Below are 23,588 nucleotides of genomic sequence, written 5' to 3'. Positions count from 1 at the left end.
GAAACAAAAATAAATTAATTATAAATATATAAACAGTTATTATTTACATCAACAAAACTCACCTCCTTAACAGCACTTAACGGACGTACAGGGTCATTACTGCCGCTTTCCCGCTCAAAATATTCTAATAAAGTTGCGATAACTTTTACGGCTATTAAGCTATCTTGCACTCTTCGCACTAAAGGAGGTTCGACAATCAATTTTTGACTGCAAGGTCTGCTAGTAAAAAAATTTAAGCTTAAAATATCACCACAATTAATTTAAACCAAAAACTCGTAGTACAAAATTAAAGTGTCAAAACGAATGACAATATCAGAAAAATAAATAAATAAATGTGACAACTTGATATTTTTTACAGCAGAGCTACCACCTGAATCCCCAGCGGGGAATTTAAATTCCAGTTAGTCAGCCTGGCGACAAATATGTTGCCATGGTTGGCAACAATGAATTTAATAATCGCGTCCTCGATTACGTAACTAATAGTTTAATTGGAATCAAATATATATGTGTGTATACAAATAAACAACTATACCAATTTGCTTAAATTGAAGTGATAAAAAATGAAAATACAAGAGTAAAATTTTAGATTTTGTAGTATACTATATTTTAAAAAATCAAAGAAAGGAAAAGGAAAATCATTACTAACATATATGTTACTAGCGTGTACCCCCGCGACTTCGTTCGCGTAGAATTAATAATTTGTAATGGGGATGATAAAGCAAAGCAAGAATTTCCATTAACATACAAACTGGATAAAATTTTCTCACATTTATGTCAGCATGAGAAAAAACCGTTTCAATCCGTTTGCCAAAAATCAGCTTTAAACGTCAAGCAGTTTAAGCAGAATCGTGATTACTCAATGGTCATATTTTATGACACACCCTGTATAAATTTTTAAAAAATCTTAAAATATGTAAAACAACAAAATAAAATATACGTGTTTAAGTTTTTTTTTTCCGAAAAACTGACCGGTTTTCAAATAAAAATATTCTATTTGAGGGGTGGTTTCACCCCCTTAGAATTCGAGTTTCGAAAAATCCCTTCTTATCGAACCTCGACACCCTAAAGTCAATCCGTTTTTCAAAAATCAGCTTTTTACGTCAATCGCTTTAAGCAGGATCGTAATTAATCAAAGACCAGATTTTTCGCAACACCCTGTATACATTTTTAAAAAATCTTAAAATATGTAAAAAACAAAATAAAATATACGTGTTTAAGCGTTTTTTCGGAAACTTGACCGTTTTTTAAATAAAAAACATTGTAATATTTGAGGGGTGGTTTCACCCCCTTGGAACTGGAATTTCGAAAAATCCTTTCTTATCGAACCTCTACACCCTAGAATCAACCTGTATGCCAAAATTGAGCTTTTTACATTGAGTGGTTTGAGCAGTATCGTGATTAATCAGTTAGTCAGTCACTTAAGGATTTTATATTAAGGGCTGGCAAAGGTTAGTCTTGGGTCGATATTTCCGTATGTAAGAAGAGTACAATGCGTTTATAATGTACTGAACAAAGAGAGGACAGTAAACACGTTGCCAAACGTATGAAATAAACCGAGAAACTGTGCACATCGCTAAGAGACGTGAAAAGGGATATAGCAGATTTGTCGCAGTTGACCGGTCGACCCCAATCAATACCTCTGTCAGTACTTAAAGTTCTAGGGAAAGGTGTACGTCATGCGTTCAGCTTCACGATTTAATTACGTCTCGTGATACTTAATTTCTTTATTTATTAACGAGTCGTTATAATTTTCCCTATAGCTTTGAATTTTTTTAAGTGCAAGCTAGAAGCACTTGCATTTTTGGTAAAAATAAGTGGAATTGAGTGGGCGTTTGATAGTAGTCGCGCTATTAGAACTCTATTGTCGAAATCTATTAGAAATAATAGATTGTAGTTTTTTCAAGAACTTTGTTAATATTTCTGCTGTATTTTCTTTGTAGACAGTATGTGAAAATCTTTATCAATGAAAAAATTACACGATTGCTGAAAATTGCTATGCTCTAAAAGTAAATGGATGGATTGTTTACAATTTTTGAATGGAAAAAACAACCTAATCGAATTTTTCTTATGTAAACATATTGTAAAATATCCGATCTTGAAAATAAAAAAAAGTTAAAATATCTAAAGTGGTTCTTCAGTTATGGCCTGTTATGTGTTAAAAAGTAGAGTTTTTAAATTATCGCGATTACTGAGGTTTTCTCGTTATAAAAAAAATGACACCTTAACGATATCCTTATAATTCCATTTCAGATGCTCAGAAACATTACAAACCTAATGATTTTATCTAGTTATCTCTTAAAAAAAAGTCTTTTAAAAATAAGCGGTTTGCGATCGTGATTTTACTTTACTTGATAGGGAAAGGCGTATCGGCAACGCCGCAACAGCACACCGTCGCGCGTCGCGTCGGTCGGTGGCATTTCTCTCACTCCGACTTAATAAGATCCCTATGCGATTTACTTCCACACATGTAAATGCCGACCCAAAAGTAACAGTTGCCAGCACAGTATATTAGTATAAATAAAGATGCATTAGCGATGCACTTATGTTAAAATTCATACACCAAATGCTGAGTAAAATTCTATATGGTATATAAAAGCTTTTTTTATAAATCCAATAAAACCAAAAAGATTCTAGAAGTCGACGTTATAATTTAATTAGGAAAATGCCCTTTTAAGATCTTAATATAAAGTATATCCGGCAAGACAAGTTTAATTTATACTTGCCTCGAGACATTTTGAAAGTTGAACAGTTTTTATTTTAGTGCTTTAGAATGTCATTTTGAAATTAAAATTACTTTCTGACCTTTTTATAATTCTGATGCTTAAGAAAGGGAACTAATTTTAATCCTCAATTTTAATATGTAGCAAGGAAACATTATACTCATATTTCTTGAAGGAATTGTTCACGCTCAATTTTTTAAAATTATTATTGCCTATACCGGGTGCGTCTCAAAAGTGGAGAGATTTGGTATGTTAGTATATGACATAAATTAGGATTGATTGACGTATATTCAGTTGTTATCGGTCACTTCGTTTTTCACCGGAAATGACGACATTTTTTTAAATTTTTAAATGGCACCCTTGGTAGTTTTTTACTTTATGCGATAGAAAATGACACTCTAAATAGAATGACATATCATATGTCAACTTTTGACATTTTTGCATATGGTTTATTTCAAATTGTAACATGCGGTTCATAACGACAATCATGGCTGGGAAACTTAAATGGAAATGACGGTTCATTAAAAATAGTTTTTCCTCCAAGATGCAGAGGCGCAAAATATTAAAACTGTCAATATTAACAACGCAAATGTCAATATCTGACAATAATAAAATTTGATTTTTAACTGTCACTCAGAGACGCTTTTGTTGTGATTTTACGGTTTGATTTCGTTTTGATTTGTCGAATTATTGTAAAATTAAATTCCTTCAGAGTTTTTGCCAGTATTCTGTTTTAGATGTTTTTAAAAATAGTGGGACAATTTGTGTTTTGTATAGACTCTTAATTATTTTTTATCATGGAGTTTAATTGTTGTACACCTGGTTTCCGAAGGATACAATGGTAAGTAAATTAAACATATCTACTTACAGTTATAGATTTTTTAAATTAGTACTGCTAATAAATGCTACTTGCTGAGCAGTTATTTAATTTTTTTTACGGGGCATGTAAGGAATTAAGGACGCGCGTTGTGTTATATTAGCATGATCAGCAGATGATTACATCTAATTTAATTTGCTTTTATTATTTCAGGTCTCTAACGGAAACAAAATGGGAATCTTGCCTACACCAAAATTATATAGCCGTTTCCAATTCACTTCAAAGGGAGGAAAATTATGTAAAACTGCCTACTATTTGCAGAAAACCGCCAAAGATTAAATTATAACTGTAACAACTTAATATATACTATTTCTAGTCTTTTTAATATATTTTTTAATGAATATCCGACATATAAGAACACTTTGTATGCTTTTAATTAAGTTGATTTATCGTTTATAATATGTTCGACCTAATTAAAAGCACACAAAGTGTTCTTACATGTATGTCTAAATTTATTTTAAATTAACTAAAACAACCCCCCTTCCCCGCACCCCTCTCTTCCATTAGTATTTCTTCCTCCGACTACCAGAGGCGCCCTTGTATAATAAAATTGAAATGTATTATAAGTTGCCTATCTATTTAATAGTATAAGTCTTTTATCTATGACGACAATTATGTGTGTGGTACCAACTTATTCGTAAAAAAATGCCTTTCTAAATATGCATGCAAAAAAAATTTTTTTTTGCTTTCATATCAGAGATAAATAATCGAAATACCACAAACAGGATTACTTTTATTGTTAGGATACTCGATATCGTTATAAAACATTGTGAAAAATGATAAAAATGTAGAAGAAATAAAATTGTCTTATCAATCGTTTACTGTGATTAAAACGAATCGTACCAACAAGTGCATTTTCATTATAAAGAAAAACTAAACCTGCCATGGAAGCTAACCAAGGTATCTATTATTTTTGTACATTATGAAATATACAATTTTATTTTTGGGTACGAAGTTATACGGCAGCAAAAAATGACTGAAAATAATCTAGTCTTTTGTTTTAATTAACTTTGATTAAACTTTTATTGAGTTCTATGCCAAACATCTTGTACTTTCAGTTTTATTAAATAATGTGGACCTTGGGCTATTGAAATTGTAAAGGTTTTTTGCAACTACTGGCAACTTATGCTAGTATGATTTTTTTTCTGTCTGTATGTCTGTGTCACGAGAGCTCCGAAACCGCTGGAGGTATTTTGATGAAATTTTCAGGGAGAATACTGTTGGGGCTTCTAAGAAGCACGAAACAAAGTTTAGTTAAAATTCATCAACTTTAAGAATTTTTTTACAGTTAAAATTTCCTTTTTTTTGGTTTCTGAGACAGAAGATAATTTTTCTTAAAGCTTATTTAGTTTACGTTCACGATTGAATTCATTTGATTTATTATTTACAATCAAGATTTTTTCTTAATTAAACATGTTTTTAAAAACCCGTTTTTATGCTTTATTTCATTTTTGTCCGCAAACCCTATCCTTCAAAGCACTGTGCGTCGTTCCATTTGAAAAAGCTGAGATATGATTAAAAATACGATTTGGGGATCTTTTAACCTGGCAGGACAAGACACTAAAGACATTGGACGATCAAATATATTTTTCCAAGGCTCCTTGAATAAAAATTAGTGTTTTTAACACATGGCACTTTAGATCGAAATTTAAAATACAATTTCTTAAGCAAAAATATCAAAAGCTGACATATGATATGTCATTCTATTTAGAACGTAATTTTCTATCGAATAAAGTAAAATAATATCGAGGGTGTGTATTTCCGGTTAGTGAAGTGGTCGAAAACAACCCAAGTAGCATTTTCACGACTTGCGACCACATGTTTACTAAACACAACGTTGGATTAGTTACAAAAAATAGTTAGCTCCCTACCTTGGGTATTAAAATAAATTTAAACGTTTTTATAACGTCGTGCCGACGTTGGACTAGTACTACAGCAAAGTAGGAAGCTTCTGCGACGTCGAATAAACGTTGTCTTCTAACCTTTTTTGCTTAAGTGATCTTTAGATGATTCGGACAACGTAGTTACAACGTTGGACAATATATAGTTTTCCGACGTCAGTTTCAGGACCTATTCCAACGTTATGCAAACGTCGTCTGTTTTACTAATTCCAACGTTGTTTAGATTTCCTTATTCTTACGTTGGTAGGACGTCGAGTCACTACCTTTTTGCAACTGTATTGAACCATAACCTTAAATCTTAAATTTTCACTTCATTGTTCTGTTCAGTCAGATAGTTCAGTGCTATTTTTGTTTTTATAAAAAAAAACTTAATTAAAATGGGACATAAGAAATGTACATATAAAACTAAATTTAAATATACATCGACATATATTACCGATAGTTTATCCACTCCCTCGTTTATTTAGATTATAGAGTGCGGCACAAGCTAGACTCTAGGATGACTAAATTAGGCAATCTTGCGACGAGTATTCTACCTGTTAAGGCCGAACTGCGACTTTATTAGTCCAGTATGCGATTACTTGAACTACTCCATCTTAACCTCCAAAACAACAAAGTGAAAGCCGCCATGTTGTTAAATAAGAAAATGTGTCGTTCCTAAAATAGCAATTCCTGCTTTTTGAATACATTAACTTGAAATATTTGATCCTAAAAAACACGCGGAAACAATTTTTTCGACTGCGAATAAATTATTCTCATTTTACTAAAGAAAAAAAATTCAAGATAATTTTTAAAACTTCTTTAATTTTAAGGCCCATTAGTATTTTTCAAAGTAGAAACAATACATTTATCAATAAAGTTGTTTGCGTTTAACTTTTTTGTCTTGGGTAACGAGTTACAGAGTCGGTTAAAGTGTTTCAATAATTATGATCTTCAAACATCCTCCACACTTAAATATTTTTGTTTTGTTTTCCTTCACTGCCATCTGACATATGTCTCTAACTAAATCATAAAAAGAATATTTTTACAATAATTATCCCAATTTAGGATAAAACGCGACTTAGACGCCATATTAGTTTTGTATTTCTGTGAATTAGGATTTTAAACAACGTTGCAGTTTGTACTAAATTAGGCTTCTAGCCAACGTCGGTATCCAACGTCGTTTCGACCCAAAAATTATTCTCCAAACTAGTGCAGACTAGGGTTGGCACGAGGTTGTGCCGACGTTGCGCCCCGACGTTTGGTCGCGTGACACAACGTTGTCCCGACGACCAAATGCTGCTTGGGAATTGAATACATCAATCAATCCTAATTTATGTCAAATGCTTATATACCAAATCTCGTTTTTTTATCTGAAAAAATAAAAAAGTTATAAGAGTGAGCCACTTTTGAGACGCATTCGGTATACAGGGTGGCCCATTATATTCATGAAGACCAATATCGTCGCATTTTTTCATAGCTTTGACAACAAAGATATGAAAAAAGTTTTATATAAATGTTCTATAGTACATATCCTAAAAATATTTTGTTGCATACAAGATGTCGCAATTTGCTGTAGAGGATTGGATTTAGCATAAAATTCTGCATATAGTATAATATTATTTTATTTTGAAGAAGGTATATGCGGTGTTTTGTTTTGATTTGGTTATTCTATTTCCTGTTTACATATGGCTCTTTTAATACTAAATTTTTATCAGTCACCTAATGATTTTTGTCTATTATTTTACCATTGAAAATGAGCCATGTGCAATATAATAGCTCAAATATCTGCAAAACCGTTAAAGAATTAGGAACACTTCAAATACAAAAAGTGTTCATTATTTAATTCTGCATATAAAAGAAATATATTATACAGGGTATTGCATTTGAAAGAAATGAGATATAGAATTTTAAAAACTGCGAAGTTTGGACGCTATAAAAAAATACATTGATAAAGTTAATGTAAATTTTCTTGTGCGGATTTATTCCTATATATCCTTGGTCTTTAGAAAAATATAGCTGTGTTCATAAAGTTTGACAAAGTTTCAATAAATATGAAATAAAATACAACACCGCATAGTTCTTCACATAAAAATAGTGTACTATATCCAGAATTTGGTACTGAATCCAATTATGTACAGAAAAATGGAGATTTTTGCAATTTAAAAAACTTAACACTTTATTGTGAAACCCTGTATACAACAAATTTTTTTTAGGATATGCACCTTTATAAACCATAAAACATTTAAATAAAACTGTTTTTTTTTCATATCATCAACAACAACGACGTTTTTGGACTTTCTCGCACTAATGCGCCACCCTGTTAAGTTTAAGTTAATTTTTTCACAGATATTTATTTTCTTTTTGCAGAGAGGTATAGTACACTCCACCGTTGATCACCTGTACATCATTCACCCACTGCCAAAAAGATTTCACAATTCCACATCAATTCCTCATATTCTACTGAAAAAGCCTCATCAAGAATTCAAAACTATAGAAGACAATCACGAAAAATACTTAAATAAAAAGAAAATTCGAAGACACGTAAATAGACAGAAAGAAGAGAATTTGAGACGGTCTAAAAGAGAAGCATTTCCAGCTGGTGCAACTGTATTCGTTGAAACAGCTGTCTTTGTCGATAGAGACTTGTTTGATCATATGAAAACAAACTTTCCGACAGACACTGAAAGGGAGATTATACGCTTTGTTCTCGCAATGATAAACGCCGTAAGTAACCCTTTATTTGGAACCTTATTATTAGTTTTTAATCTAATACTAGGTATACGATTGACAAATGGCGTCAAATTTGGTCTGGAAATGACGAATGATAACACTTTATATTTATATTACATGCTATACATTTTAAACATTAAATTGTTATTTATGAAAAATCGAAACCTTGTTCGAACATTCGTAGATCTTTTTTGACTGTGTATAGTTTGTCCAACGCAGAGAGAAACTAATAACTAAAGTGAGAGGGCTTGTGGAATAGGGCATTTCGTAGACAAGTTTATTTTGTCAATGCGCATCCCAAACGCGCATAGCGTTTAGGCGGTCAAAAAAGGAAGTTTTCAACTTTGCAAGTTAAACATTTGACAGGATTAATTAGATTGTCAGTAGCCTTTTCTATTTCTTAGCTCTAGAAGGAGATAACTAAAATCTGTTGATAATCGGAGTAGTAAATTGTTTTTAACTGAATGTGCCTGTTCTTTTAGCTTGTCAGAAGAGAAGATTATTGTTATTATTGATTATTTCAGGTTCCACGATTATTCGGCATTTTTGTAATTTTTGTTTTGTGGTTGAGATCCGGAAAAAAAGTTTCCTTTAAAGGTTTTTTAAGGTAATTATTTTAACATACCTAATAGTAATAGTGAGTGCACATAATAATCGTACATTGCTAATTTACATAAGCATAACCTATAGGATAAATCCGATTGTAAAAGTAAAACATCACATTCTTTTCTGATACCTATGGAACGACTAGGTATTATACCTGGTATTATTACCAGTAATACAAATTATTTTCTTCAACTGATAGGTTCTTGTTATAGAATAAAGATTATCAAAAACATTGAATAGCTGCGGGATACCTACTGATACTCTGTGCGAGCTCTCATCCGTGCTTCCCTGTTCACTCTCAACCGAGTTACATAAAAAAGATACTGAAGATTGCAGCCTTGAGTTGGAGTATGGCATGGAGTATGGAGTTAAATAAATTATTATGTTCCTACACAGTATTTTATTTATAGGTTTTAATGCTTTAAAGTCTAATGATAAATTTTCATTGTCAAAACAAAATAATCTCAAAAACTACGAAGATTTCTTATTATAAGCTTGAAAGATTAAGATTCGGTTCAAATATACAAATTTTAAATTTTTGGCGCCAGTATATAGGTATGAATGCAACCTTAGATGTAGTAACACAGTCCAAAATACAAAATGCAAAATGTTTATCCTTTCTATTTGACTTAATCTGACACAAAATTATAACCTATAGTGCCTACTTTTTGCTGATGACTTCAAGGTTTTTAAGGCCATTTCTAGTGAACAGGACTGTTTAGATTTTCAAATTGATTTAAATGCAGTATCAAAATGGTTTGTTGAAATCGAAATGTCAGTCAACGTTGAAAAGTGCTGTACTATGACCTATACTTGGAAGAACAAATTTCTTGAACATGAATATTTAATAGAGAATAGAGCGTTTCAAAGAAGAGATGGTATTAGAGACCTGGGAGTCAATATGCAATCTAATTTAATGACCACTACCGACATATTGTGAATAAAGCATTTAAGAAACTTGGTTTTGTGATCTAGAAATTCAAGGAACTTTGTAAACTGTGATACTTTGATCCTACTGTACAATGCCCTCCCTGGTGAGGTCCCAGTTGGAGTATGCCTCCATCATTTAGTCGCCCCGGACGCTGTCCAGCGGTGACCTCATCGTGCGTATTCAAAAAAGTTTTTAAGATATTCGTATCTGTGACGGAATAATGCTTATCCTTATATGATCTCGTATGCGTCTATGCTTAGAGATTTTAATTTCCAGAAGCTGGAAGAAATAAGGCAAATCCAATCTGTGATATTTGTATTTAATATAGTCAATAACCTAAGATATGGCGATTGTTCGTTGATCAATTTTAGGAAAGGAAAAACTATTTCAATGTGAAATAAAAGGTTGTTTACGCCTTAATTTTAGGCTCCTCCAGTGCAATGAATTGATCCTTAAGACTGATATTGATATGTTTAATACTAGTGCTAGGAATATTGTTGCAGCATTTAATGACATAGTCTAACATATAATATAGATAAGTTTATATTATTATTGTTGATTTTTGTTTGTGGACCCTCTCTTACATGTAATTACCATATATTGTGTGTCTGTAAGATTTTCTCTAATATATAAATATCAGTGGCCTTGTATATTTAACTCAATATAAACCCCTATTTTACAGGTGCAGCTCCTCTACCACGACCCCTCGCTCGGCAGACCGGTTAACTTTGTCCTGAAACGGTTGGAAATAATGAAGGACGAGGTCTCGGGTCTGGTCAGGCCACCTGACATCGACAGATTCCTCTCCAACTTTTGCAACTGGCAAAGGACAAAGAATCCCGCCGGTGACAGGGAACCGTTACACTGGGACCACGCGCTTATCCTCACGGGGCTCGATTTGTACGTGAGGGGGAAGCACGGAAAAATCTCGAATCAAGTTGTGGGTAAGCATTTTTTTTAAATTTTGAATGGTATTATGAACAGAAATATACAATAAATTAAAACTACACTCAGATGCAATAAAAACGCAACGGAAATTTTTTTCGTCAAATTTAAAGTGTTATATTTTTCTATTTTTGAGCCCTATTTTCATGATTTTTTTAGCAAACTGTATATAAATATATCAACTTAATTCGTAAACACAGTTTATTATAAACTTTAGTATTTGGCTTGTTATTTGTTATACAGTGATAATCGAAGGGTTGCTTTTTACCCTAACTTTTAAAAACCGTGTGCAATAATTTCGTAAGTAAATTTTCCTGAAACATTATTTTTCGGCCAGAATCATATGACTCCCTGAGCATTTTGATTTTTAATTCACACCGACACATGTCTGGTTAATTTTTAAGAGCGAATAAATGAGCTTGCCAATAACTATTGGAGGTGGCTTTGGTGACTGAGACGGCTTTGATGATGTAATGTCATATCGATAGTTACATCTGATGTATGGCAAATGTCCCAATTATCGTCACATTAAGGGAATATCTCAGTTCAGTTAGCTATAAATTCCGAATTATTAGTATTAGGCTTACAAGAAAATTAATATGACACAAGGGGACATTCTTATTTAAAATTTAAATTAAACTTCAATAACTTGACCGATATTTTCGATTATTTTCAAGAAGAACTAAAAAAACTACAATTGCTCTAAATGTCGTCACCTCTCTATCTATATATCGTCACCAACTTGTCCCAATTTTCGTCATATCTTTATATGTGATGATGTCATTTCATATAAAAACCATTGTAGGAATTGGGACACATTGCAAAAAATATAACATAAACAATTAAATAATTAAAAAATATGCATACAAAATAAAATCATATTTAAGAATATCTCCGATATCAGCTCAAATATAATGCAGATATAACCATTATTAGTGAATACAAAGTATTAAACATTTTTATGAAAAGAATAAACAGAAAAAAACAGTAACATCATATTAATAAATAAATATTTCTTCTAACTTTTAACTTGAAAAATTAGTTTTACTTTGGCATATCAGGTGTATCATATACACCTCATTTATTTGTTTTTAATTTTTGTAACAATATCACTTTTAATTCAGTCCATATAATAATATTAATATGGCTTACATGTCTAATGGTCTAAATTCCGTCACAGATTATCCAGTTCCCGTCCTCCATTTTTAGTTGATAATTTAAGGTACAATTAATGATAAAAGTGGGTGACGAAAATCATATATGGGCTATATGATTTTCGTCACCCGCTTTTATCACTTCATACTGCTATTTATGAAAAAAAAATTAAATCTACTATTAAAATAACTCTGCCTATATAATGACCCAATCTTCGTCAATGGTGACGATAATACGGCACGCTCCGTAGCGACATGTCCTAAAAACCGTCACGCATTTTATTTATATTAATATTATAGAAAAAAAAACATATTTTTTATATAAATACATATAATAGAAAACCTCTTACACTGGTAATTACCTAAATTACAATACTGTGAAAGCAAATCAAGAATGTTGCTCTGCTTAGCTTATAAGAAATGTGTGGTTTCTCGTCAATGTCTAACTTTAAAGTAAAATAGTCGTTATTCCACGCAAATAAAGTGCACCATTTAAAAAAAGATGTATTGCAGCATTTCCAGATATATAAAACAACTATTTAAAGTTATTTGTTATGGAATATTTTCCCTGAGTTTCTTAATTTTTCAAAAAATATCGAGATATGATGATAATTAGGACATAGGTTTAGCCATACAGGTTCCTACGATTCCTACGATTCGAAGGACTGTTAATACACTCACATTCTTGCCTCGAACCTCTTCATACCAAAGTCTTATTTGCGCCGTTGTTAAATGATGGTTCTGCAAAGCGTTGATTCTTATAATTTCTTTAAGTGTCTTAGACCGTTGGAAAATTCCCATTCCAGGTTACGAATGGAGTCTTCCATGTTTTTGGGGTCTGCTTTAAGGTGGTTTCTACTTGAAAAACAAGACCGAAAGTATTGAAAAAGAGTTATACACCGGGTACTGTGTGTATATTGAAGAGGGAAAATGTCTTTCAAATATTCATAAGGCTGTAGAGATGGATTAGAAATGAAGATTATTTCAGCAAACTGAACACCGTATTTTTTTATCATTCGGTATGTTACGCGTGACAAAATGACTTAAGTAGTGTGTTTTTGAAAAGCTGCAGCCTTTCCACCAATTTTCTGCCACGTGGATTGAAAATTTCCTTCCAGCCATTTGTGCTTATTAGACTCTCTGTCGTCGTCGTTACAGCGTCATTATCCGGCAGCATTTACCCCAATGGCCGTATTTTCCCCTGAACTTACCCCGACTAATCGATAATGATGGGGAACTTAATGGGCCGAAACGTTTTCATTTTTCGACTTATTAAATTTAAATAACGAGATACATTTTAAAATTTCCGATGGCTTGAAAGAACACAGAGAAAATGAGTTTCTTAGCAAGATAAGCAAACTGACGTAAAGACGATGAACAATAATACAGTTATATTTTCAAATATCACACAACTGTTAAGACGGTCCTACACGATGCGTCCAATGTTCGAACGAACGTTCGAAACAACATTTGACACAGTTTTCGACAATATTACAATTGGCGAATGTGTCTCCTACACGATGCTTCGAACCACAAACCTGGCGCTACATTATTTGTGAAATTAACTCAGTGTCGTACGTACTCTTGGCTTGAGCAGATATGGATAATATATTAAGTGCTGGGATTGCCGCTGGTATGATAGTTTTAAGATGCGCTAAACTGTTGCAACAGAAGCAAAAGAAAAAGAAGACTTAACAGGGTTTTATTTCTTGTATTACTCTTATGAATCTGTCTATAGCATCATAAGCAAACCAAGATGGTTTGTATATATCTGCCCTCCCATGTCCGGTTGTATAAGAATCTATAACTTTCCTCCTCAACGTTCTATACGTTGCCATTACAGATTCTTTTTGTTTTCTTCAATTCTGCTACTGACAAGTCTATACTCATTTCCTGAGAAATTTCACGCCAAGCATCATGTAAGGCATTCCGGTTCGTATGGTCGGAATGCCTGGCATTTCATATTGGATATTTCTCGTAAATCGAAACAAATTCCATTATCATTTGATTATTTCAGTCAACGTCTCCTTTTTGCTGCCAGTGCTAATCTGGATATTTTTGATTATTCCACTCCATTTTAACTAAAAACGGAAAATTTTAATTTTAGTAAAAAGTAAAAACTTATTCACATATCTAATATAAGAAGAAAATTTTGATGAATAGAAAAAGTGAATGAATAAAAGAAAATTTAAGTGTTTTCACTAAAGTAATGTAATAACCAAAAATTCTGTCAGATATTTATTAACACAAAGAAAACCAATAATAATTAATCTTTCTATATACCTATGTATGTACTTCCATATTTCTGGCAAAGAACAAATCACGAAAAATTTTCAACCTGAGGATACCACGTTTTGGCATTAAAAGCGAGGCCGCTAATGATGATCCCTAGTAAAATATCAGCCACGTGAAGACCCTCGTGTGGTAGCGCATCGAACATTACTTCGAACGTTGGAAGGTCATTTTACTCACTTAAAATTTACCGACAAGAGCCCGAACTTGCTTCGAACGTCCGACACATGGATTTCGGCGCTCCCACACGATGTGGCGAATGCGTTTCAACGAAAATCAACGTTTGAAGGTGTTCGCCACATCGTATAGGACCGTCTTTATCTGCAGTCAAGTCAAACAGAGCCATACCATCTTTTCTCTAAGCTACTCACGGCACTTTTAATCCTCCTGTAACTTAGTTGTGCATTAGGCAAGAATCCTAATTGTTAGACATCAAAATAACATACCGTATATAATATAATATATTGCCAATATATCTAATATAAAATAAATACAACACGCGTGAGTTTTTGAAGTTATAACAAACTAGTGTATTATAACTTCAAAGCCACACCATTTTATAGAAATTATTAAGCTTTCTTCATAAATTACTAATTCAGTTATTTATTTAAATTAACATTAACATTAAATGAAGATCATTTTTTTTGTACACTCAGAAATTGTAAAACCTTGTATGACTCCAGATGCTGTTCCTCCACTGCTTAAAATACGAGCCCTAACAACTATATGTTGGGACAAGGTCTTTTTTTGCAATAAAAATAGTAATTTGTTAAAACGACTCAATTGTATTTTGTTTATTCAAGACAATTTTACTATATTTTTATAACTTTGCAAACAAATCACTTTTGATAATAGCTTATTTTGCCAAATCAAGCCAAATTTGCTGACAACTATATATTGGGACAGCACAAGAAGAAATTGGTTTAATACGGAGTTACATCACCTTTCGCCTTAACAACTGCCTGAACTTTTAATGGCATTGTATTTGCCAAAGATTGGCACATTTGAGGAGAAAAATTATCCCAAATTTCCTGCAGTTTTGTCCGTAAATCAAAAATTGTTCGTTGAGGGTGGTTTCTTAAATATTGCTTCTTTTTATGCCACACAGTTTCTGTAACATCGAGGTCCCGACTACTTGCAGGATGGGAGAATTTTTATATTATTATTACCGAACCAATTTTTAGTTGATTTTGCTGAATGGCACAATACTCCATCTTGTTGGAAAATATAGTCTTCGTTTGGAAACAATTCTTGAGCACTAGGCAAAAGTGAGGTCTCAAGTATATGTTAATATTTTTGGGCGTTAACAGTGCCATCTATAAAAATTAATTTGCCCAAACCTCTTGCTGACATGCAACCCCAAACCATAATCCCATTAGGAAATTTAACAACACTCTTTAAGCAATCTTTATGAAAGGCTTCTGCTTTATTTGGTATTATTCGTTTTCGATGATCTCCAACGAAAATATCAAATTTAGACTCATCGCTGAATATGACCTTATTCTAATCATTTTGTGTCCACGATAATTTAGATTTTGTCCAATTGTAGCGATTTTTCTTTTGAATTTCTGTCATTAGCGGTTTTTCTTTGGTCTAAAGAATTTGTATCAATAATCTTCAGGTAATTTACTATCCACACAAAATAAAGTTTACCTTGTAAACCCCCAAACCGCATTTATGGATATATTTTCGGCAACATTCTCTTGATATATTTAAACCAGTTACAGTATTCCATTTAACTGTTACTTCGCGAAGAGTACTTCTTCTCGCAGACTTGCAAATTTTTACTAAATTTCGTAAATCTCTCTGAGATACAACTTTTGGCCTTCCCGAACTTTTACCTCTAACGTCTACATTGGCAAATTCGCCGTATTTTTTTATTATATTAAAGACCGTAGTTTTTGGAATACTTAAATCACCAGAAATTTTTCGAATTGTTTTTCCCGTACTGTATTGACGAATGATAATTTCGCGTAGTTTTTGATTTGTAGCTTTTCCACGGATCATTACTTTGAATTAAATTAACAAAATTGAAAATTTAAAAAATTAAAATTACAGTAAATCTCACTACTCAAAGTATCGAGTCACTTACAAGCTGTCAATGCTGAAGTAAACAGTTTGCGACATTTGTGACGTTTATAGCAAAGCCGCCTATGATGATATTAATTATTTAAAAATACTTGTCCCAACATTTAGTTGTCAGCAAATTTGTCCTTTTATGAACAAAATCCGCTACTGTAAATATGGATTGATTTACAAATTCATAAAAATATTGTCAAGGATATATGGCTATGTTTATATTTAAAAAAATTAAACATATATTTTTCAGTCATTTTGAAAAACCGGGGCAATAATTCCAAAATATAACCTTGTCCCAACATATAGTTGTTAGGGCTCGTAGGCTCTGTTGATAATTTACAATATATTACCAAAGATATTTGTCATTACAATGGCTCGTTCTGGAACACTTACAGCACCTTGAATCTTTTTCGCAATCTCTATTTTATTGTTGATGGACTCTTCAATATATCCTTCCGCAACCGTTGCAGATCGTCATCCTCCGTGTCTTTTTAACGTTGTCATGTTCACTCCTGCATTTGCCAGTAATGTAGAGGATGATTTTCTCATATAATGGCCAGTGTATTGCTCAGGATGTTGTAGGCCCAAGTACTTGCGGAAGATCTTCCTGAATAATTTTCCTTTAAAATCTGACTTGCTGGTTGATAATTCACTATTTTATCGTTAAAAAATAGCGATTTATCTAAATGACGTCTTAATGTCAGTGCTATTTATTATTTACAAAAAAAAACGCACATCTATATTGAATAGTAACATAAACGCACTCTGATAATTTATTGATTCCCAACTTTATTCGCAACAATGAAAGTAGAGCTGGTGTAGATCCTTTTAAATCAATTATTTGATTTAAAAGCTTTGAGCTCTAAAGCAATCACTACTTTATACATATACCTACGCTACTAAAAGTTGATGCTTTTTGATCACTAGATAAACTAGTAACCACTAGTAACTATTTTGACAAATAATATTAATAGAGAACTTACTAATTTAAATCCCATTAAAATTTATATCGTATAAATATTCAAAAATGCAATATTTCTAAACGGCATATTGAAAGAATGGAGATCCCACAAAAAAATCAATACCAGTATTCTCTTCTTAGCTTTTCTACAACAAAAATTTCCCTCTAGGTCTCAAAGGTTTTAGACACAATAGAGCGGGAAATTAAAAAGCTTCTCATCCTCAATCCTCCGTGCTTATCGATTTTGTTAGGGTAGACACTGGAGGAAATACGAGGAAATGCAAGGGAGATAGAAATGATATCGAAAAATTCTTGTAAAAGGTTCAAATGCACATATATTACCGTTAGAGAGAAAATATATGCTGTTTCAAAAATATATTGCCAGTGAGGATATCTATAAAATGTTATAATACAGTATTAGATATACGGGGTGGTCTACTTTTCAGCAGAATAATTAAGTAATATTTTTTTTCTAACTAAAACTAAACTTTTGAAAAACCTAACCTAACCTAATCTAAGTTCCCTCTCCAAATCACTAATATGTCTTCATGATATTCTTCTTTGCAAAGGCAAGTATTACGCTATCAAATTTCTTTGTCAAAGATCTTAATAGATTGTTAATATGCAATATTTTATAAAATCACACTTATTACATTGTCAAATTCTTTGACAATATAAAATCTTTGACAAAGAAATTTGATAGTGTAATACTGACCTAAGAGATTTCCAGATCTCCACTTTCCACTCTGTAGAAAACAGAATAGATATTTTCCAGCAGTTTTCCGCTATACGCTGTTGGAAAATCCATCTCGACTGATTCGGTCATTGGTGTTTCCTATTGCCGTTAACCTACGCCATTATTATCCGCATTTTCCCTTAACGTCTGTATTTTCCGTTGAATCCTACTCCAATGGGATCGATGAAGACGGAAATTTTATTTAAAAATGAAAATATATGGTACTCTGGTATTGTATTGAAAACTGTTTAACCATCATAAAATTAAAATTGTAAAAATATTACGGTAAACTAAATATAGAATAACAATATACTTCTAGATATATTGGATATTAGTTTAATGATTCAGACTATAGATACCTATATTTTGTTTTATTTATAATTTATTAACTTTATTCAACCATTCATAAAGAAGTGGTTCGAAAGTGGCTCACCTCCTATAACTTTTTTATTTTTTCAGATATAATAACGAGACTTAGGTACGTTAGAATATGACATAAATCAGGTTTGATTGACGTATTCAATTTGTTTTTGGTCACTTCCCGTTTCACCGGAAATGACTACAACTTTTGATTTTTAATTGGCACCCTCGGTATTTTTTCACCCTCATATCATATGTCAACTTTTGACATTCTCGCTTAATAAAACATTGTATTATAAATTTCAATCTAGAGTGCCATGGCTATGTTAAAAACACTAATTCTTAACCAAGGATCCTTGGAAAAATATATTGGATCATCTAATGTTTTTAGTGTCTTGTCTTGACCAGTTAGAAAATGCTCAAATCGTATTTTTAATCATATCTCAATTTTTTCAAATGAAACGAGGGTGGCTCATTAGCATATTTGGAAAAAGCATTTTTTTTACAAATAATTTAGTACCACCCACTTGGTATATTTCGAGTAAAATTTTCGTTACGAACCGCAAGTTATAATTTCAACAAAACCATATGGAAAATGTCAAAAGTTGACATATGATAATATGTCATTCTATTCAGAGTATTATTTTCTATCGAATAAAGTAAAAAAAATACCAAGGGTGCCCTTTAAAAATCAAAAGTTGTAGTCATTTCCGGTGAAACAGGAAGTGACCGAAAACAATTAAATACGTCAATCAATCCTCATTTATGTCATATACTAACATACCAATTTCGTTTTTTTAACTGAAAAAATAAAAAAGTTATAGGGGTGAGCCACTTTTGAGACATACCCGGTATATCTTTGTGGACATTGAATAACTGGACACCAGCTTCTCAGTAGCTCTTAACTTGCAAAAAATTGCCTAATCAACAAAAACACCTAATGTGTTCAAGGGCACCTATCTATTCCCTTGGTTACCAATAACAATGAAATAATAATAAAATCTTACACCTTACTAAAACTACATACCCGAACCAGTCCTAGAAAATGAAACACATAGAATCTATTGGGATAGGAGTGTAATAACCGATAAACACATTAAACCATAGACTTCAAATAAAATATAGACTGAGCATCTCATTCATAAATAGCTGGAACATGCGGTCAGACACTGTCTTGTTATTGTTGTGTTATTGTTTTAGGTTATAACGAGTGCGACACGAGCGATAGATAGGTTGTCTCTGTCGTAACGGTCGTTCCCTGACGACTCTGCCGAGAAACACAACACTGTCTTTCGTTTCTCAAGTACACCTGAACTCTCCGTATCATAGCCGGGTAATTTTTTTATTTTAATGAAGCTATAATTAAATTAAAAATATATCGTATTTAAACTTTTTAGGACAGGTTTTTTAAATAAAAGTTTAGAAAAAACAATTTAGAGTCCAAAAAGGATAAAAATAATAAAATACACGTTATAGAAGAAATTTTATAATCGAAATTAGGTAATTTTTGAAATTAATAATAAATTATTAATTTTAGTCAAACATTTACAACCCCTAATATTAATCAAAACAGGATCTATTCCACAGATATAATAGAATCGGCGACAGGGAGAGAAAAAAAAATATGATTGTTGTAATTTTTTTTCTGGCTAAGTGATGTCTGATTATGTAAATTAGAGAAAACATAATATCTGTTCCATTAAAGCAAGGAAGGTGATAGGAAGTGGATAAAATAAAAACTACATTTATTTAACTCGGTACTGTCTTTATTATACCGGGTGCGTCAAAGTGGCTCATCCCCCATAATTTTTTATATTTTCAAATAAAAAACAAGATTTAGTATGTTAGTATATGAAATAAATTAGGATTGATTGACGCATTCAATTGTTTTTGGTCACTTCCTGTTTCACCGGAAATGACTATAACTTTTAATTTTTAAACGGCACCCTCGGTATATTTCTACTTTATTCGATAGAAAATGACACTCTGAATAGAATGACATACCATATGTCAACTTTTGACATTTTCGCATATGGTTTAATTGTAATTGTAACACGTGGTTCATAACGACAATTTGACTCGAAATACCAAGTGTGTGGTATCAATATATTCATAAAAAAATGCTTTTTCCAAATATGCTAATGAGTCACCCTTGTTCCATTTGAAAAAATTGACATATGTATGATTAAAAATACGATTTGTACATCTTTTAACCGGCCTAGACAAGACACGAAACCTATTAGACGATCAAAACTATTTTTCCAAGGCTCCTCGATTAAAACTTAGTGGATTGAAAAAAACTGGATTGAAATTTAAAATAGGATATGTTTTTAAGCGACAATGTCAAAAGTTGACATATGATATGTCATTCTATTCAGAGTGTCATTTTTTATCGAATAAAGTAGCAATATACCGAGGCTGCCTTTAAAAATCAAAAGATGTAATCATTTCGGTGAAACAGGAAGAGACCAAAAACAATTGAATACGTCAATAAATCCTAATTTATGTCATATACCTACTAACATACAAATCTGTTTTTTTATCTGAAAAAACAAAAAAAAGTTATAGGGGTGAGCCACTTTTGAGACGACCTGGTATATTAAAAAATATTGTTTCATAATGTAATATCATTTTAAAATTCTTGTATGTTATTTTAGATTCTGAAGATAATTTTAGAATAAACCGGAATATATTTTTAATAAAAACATTATTAATTATTAACAGGGTTATAATTATGATTTTGTTACAATGTAAGTAAGTAAATAATGTAATGTAAGAGAAAAAATTCAGATTTTACATTTTACTAAAATATTATCTAAATAAGCGCCTTTCTACAACAACGCCACTGACTCCCAATGGGTAAATTGAGAGTTGCCTACCGGTCAAAAGTCGTTTCAAGACTTAAATGGATTATTTAAGTCAAATTTCTTGCAAATTTGGCACTGGCGAACCATATTTTATAGTTCTTGAACAGAAAAAGTCAATAAAATAAACACTTAAGCACTACAAGCTAAGAAAATGCGTTAATACAGCCGGGGAGATAGCGGCAACAAAGCTTTACCGCACACGTGCGACACGTACTACAAGGTAATAAATGAATGAATAGGCTCCCTCGCCTCTAATCGGTGTTGTCATATTGTAAAGAACTTATCCTTTTTAAACAGTATCCGACTTATAATTTAGTAGTATAAGGACTATTTAATACATCTCTGGAATATTAAAACCTACTTTATTAAACTGTAGTATTAATATCTCAATATATGTGTATAACAAGAAAAAAAATATTGATAATATTAAAGACGTGACAACATAGGCTGGATGAGGAAGGCTCGGTCGACTGTACCCAGAAGTAAACATGTGTACAAAAAAGGTTGTTTGTCCGCGTTGAGATGTAAATAGTGTAGTCTATATTTTATTTTAAGTCTATGCATTAAACACAACAGACCGGACATAATATTGACGGATAAATTTAAAAAAAAAACATACGTTCCTTGTAGATATAACGATTCCAGATAATAACAATTTGCAAGCAACATACCGAAAGAGAACCCAATAATACACGGAGCTGACTAACGAAATAAAGGAACAGTAGAGATAAAAAAACAATACCATAGTACCAGTTACTATATTCACCACAGGGGTGATTCCAAAAAGTCTCCTAGAATCAATAAAAATACTAGAACAGTTCCCATCAAAAATATATATAAACTAGCAAAAAGCGACCATACTTAGTATGTGTAACATAGTTTGGAAATGTTTAGGCTAAAAACACAAACTGACAGATTTATGCCTTAAAAAGCCGATTTGTTGGTCCTCACCAACTAACGTAGTCGTGAAAAGAAAGAAATAAAATCTTATTTCTAGTATACAATCTATATTATCAGAATGACTACATTAATATATTTTCCAAGTATAAAAAGTTCTTTTGGAATAATCGGACGCTCTTGAATAGGATTCGTTATTTCTAAATCGAAACTAATTTAAAATCAACTGGAAATAACGGCTCTCGAATAGGACATATTCATTATTTATTTAAAAGAAAATTTGAATTCAAGATGTCTGCGAATAGCACTGCCAAGATGCGAGGACTCATTTATATACTTCATATTTTCAGTCGAAGTAACTAAAATTCAAATGAAGTTGTATGAAAATTATGTTAAATATTGAAATTTAGAATATGAGAAGTAAATAATAAAGTATACACTAGGTTGTTCACTACATACGGAGTATTGTAGCTAAACGATGAGATTTTTACAAATTGTAAGTTTTGGGTTCGATGAAGGACTATTAGAGGTACAATTTAAAAATAATTTTACAAGATACAGAGTGTCCCAAATAAGTAAAAAATATCAAAGTTGTATTTTTTTAAATGGAACACCCTGTATATTATTACATTTTTAGTTTCTACGATTAAAATAAAGGTAAATTTGATTAAGATTTATTATACTTAAACCTTACCGTTTTTGAAATATTTTCAATTTTGTGAAATTGCAGTAAACATTTTAAGGATTCATTTCTCCAAGGGTATCAAAGTTTTTAATACTAAATATTTACTGAAGTTTATTTACTGATCAGTTATTGTGTTGCAATAATAAAAATAATACTACCTTATACAGAGTGTCTAAAAATTTATTTTAAATAGTTATTAGCTTCAAACGGCAATAACTTGTTTAATTTAAATGGAACGCCCTGTATATTTTACGAGAATCAGATGCACAATTTAATTGTCTATCAAATTATATTATACCATTTTTTACCTATCTCTTTAAGTTTCCGTAGAAAATGCATTTTCTTGTAATTTAGAACTTATTTATCAATATACCCATGGACTATTGACATTTTAGATTATTTTTAAAGATGTACCAAATTTTTAAAGAGAACAGATACTAATATTGTCGATATAATTCGTTTATTTCATTAAAAAATAAAAAAAAACTGTTTAAATATTTGTTAAAGAGGACCAATTAATATGATTCCAGTATTCAAACTACATTAACTGACTGTTTGCGTTGATTAATAATAATTGCTCCAAATACTAAAAAACTGAATTTTGTATGGGCATTAGACAGTGTGATAAAAAGTAACACCTTAAAAATGATATTTCATTTTTTCACGAATTTCAAGACTTTAATTTGATAACTTATTATTATATTGATTTCTGACTCAAAAATCCACATTTATTTATAATAATTTATTAACGAACACAATTAAGTATGTCATTAATTAGTATATGGGCGGAAATAATGGTGTTATATTTAATTAATGGTATACTCTTTTATAAAGATTTAAATAGTTTTCTTTTTGCATACAAATG

The 23,588-nt window shown here is 31.5% G+C and overlaps 1 protein-coding gene across 3 annotated transcripts in view; it reads left to right on the top strand.

The window, feature by feature from the left end:
- LOC115879812 (A disintegrin and metalloproteinase with thrombospondin motifs adt-1) overlaps window positions 1-23,588 on the top strand; it is a 170,633-nt gene that overhangs the window by 119,590 nt on the left and 27,455 nt on the right. For 2 of the 3 annotated variants that reach the window (XM_030896817.1, XM_030896816.1), the window contains exons 5-6: window positions 7,848-8,204; window positions 10,430-10,691. In XM_030896817.1, the coding sequence (XP_030752677.1) occupies window positions 7,848-8,204; window positions 10,430-10,691 (619 nt within the window). Of the gene's footprint in view, window positions 1-4,429; window positions 4,498-7,847; window positions 8,205-10,429; window positions 10,692-23,588 lie in introns of those variants that run through there. The other variant, XM_030896818.1, reaches the window with a different exon arrangement.

The sequence above is a fragment of the Sitophilus oryzae genome, unplaced genomic scaffold (genome assembly GCF_002938485.1).
Source record: "Sitophilus oryzae breed Bouriz unplaced genomic scaffold, Soryzae_2.0 scaffold_1588_pilon_pilon, whole genome shotgun sequence".
Lineage (NCBI taxonomy): Eukaryota > Metazoa > Arthropoda > Insecta > Coleoptera > Curculionidae > Sitophilus > Sitophilus oryzae.
This window is presented reverse-complemented; position numbering and strand designations above follow the sequence as displayed.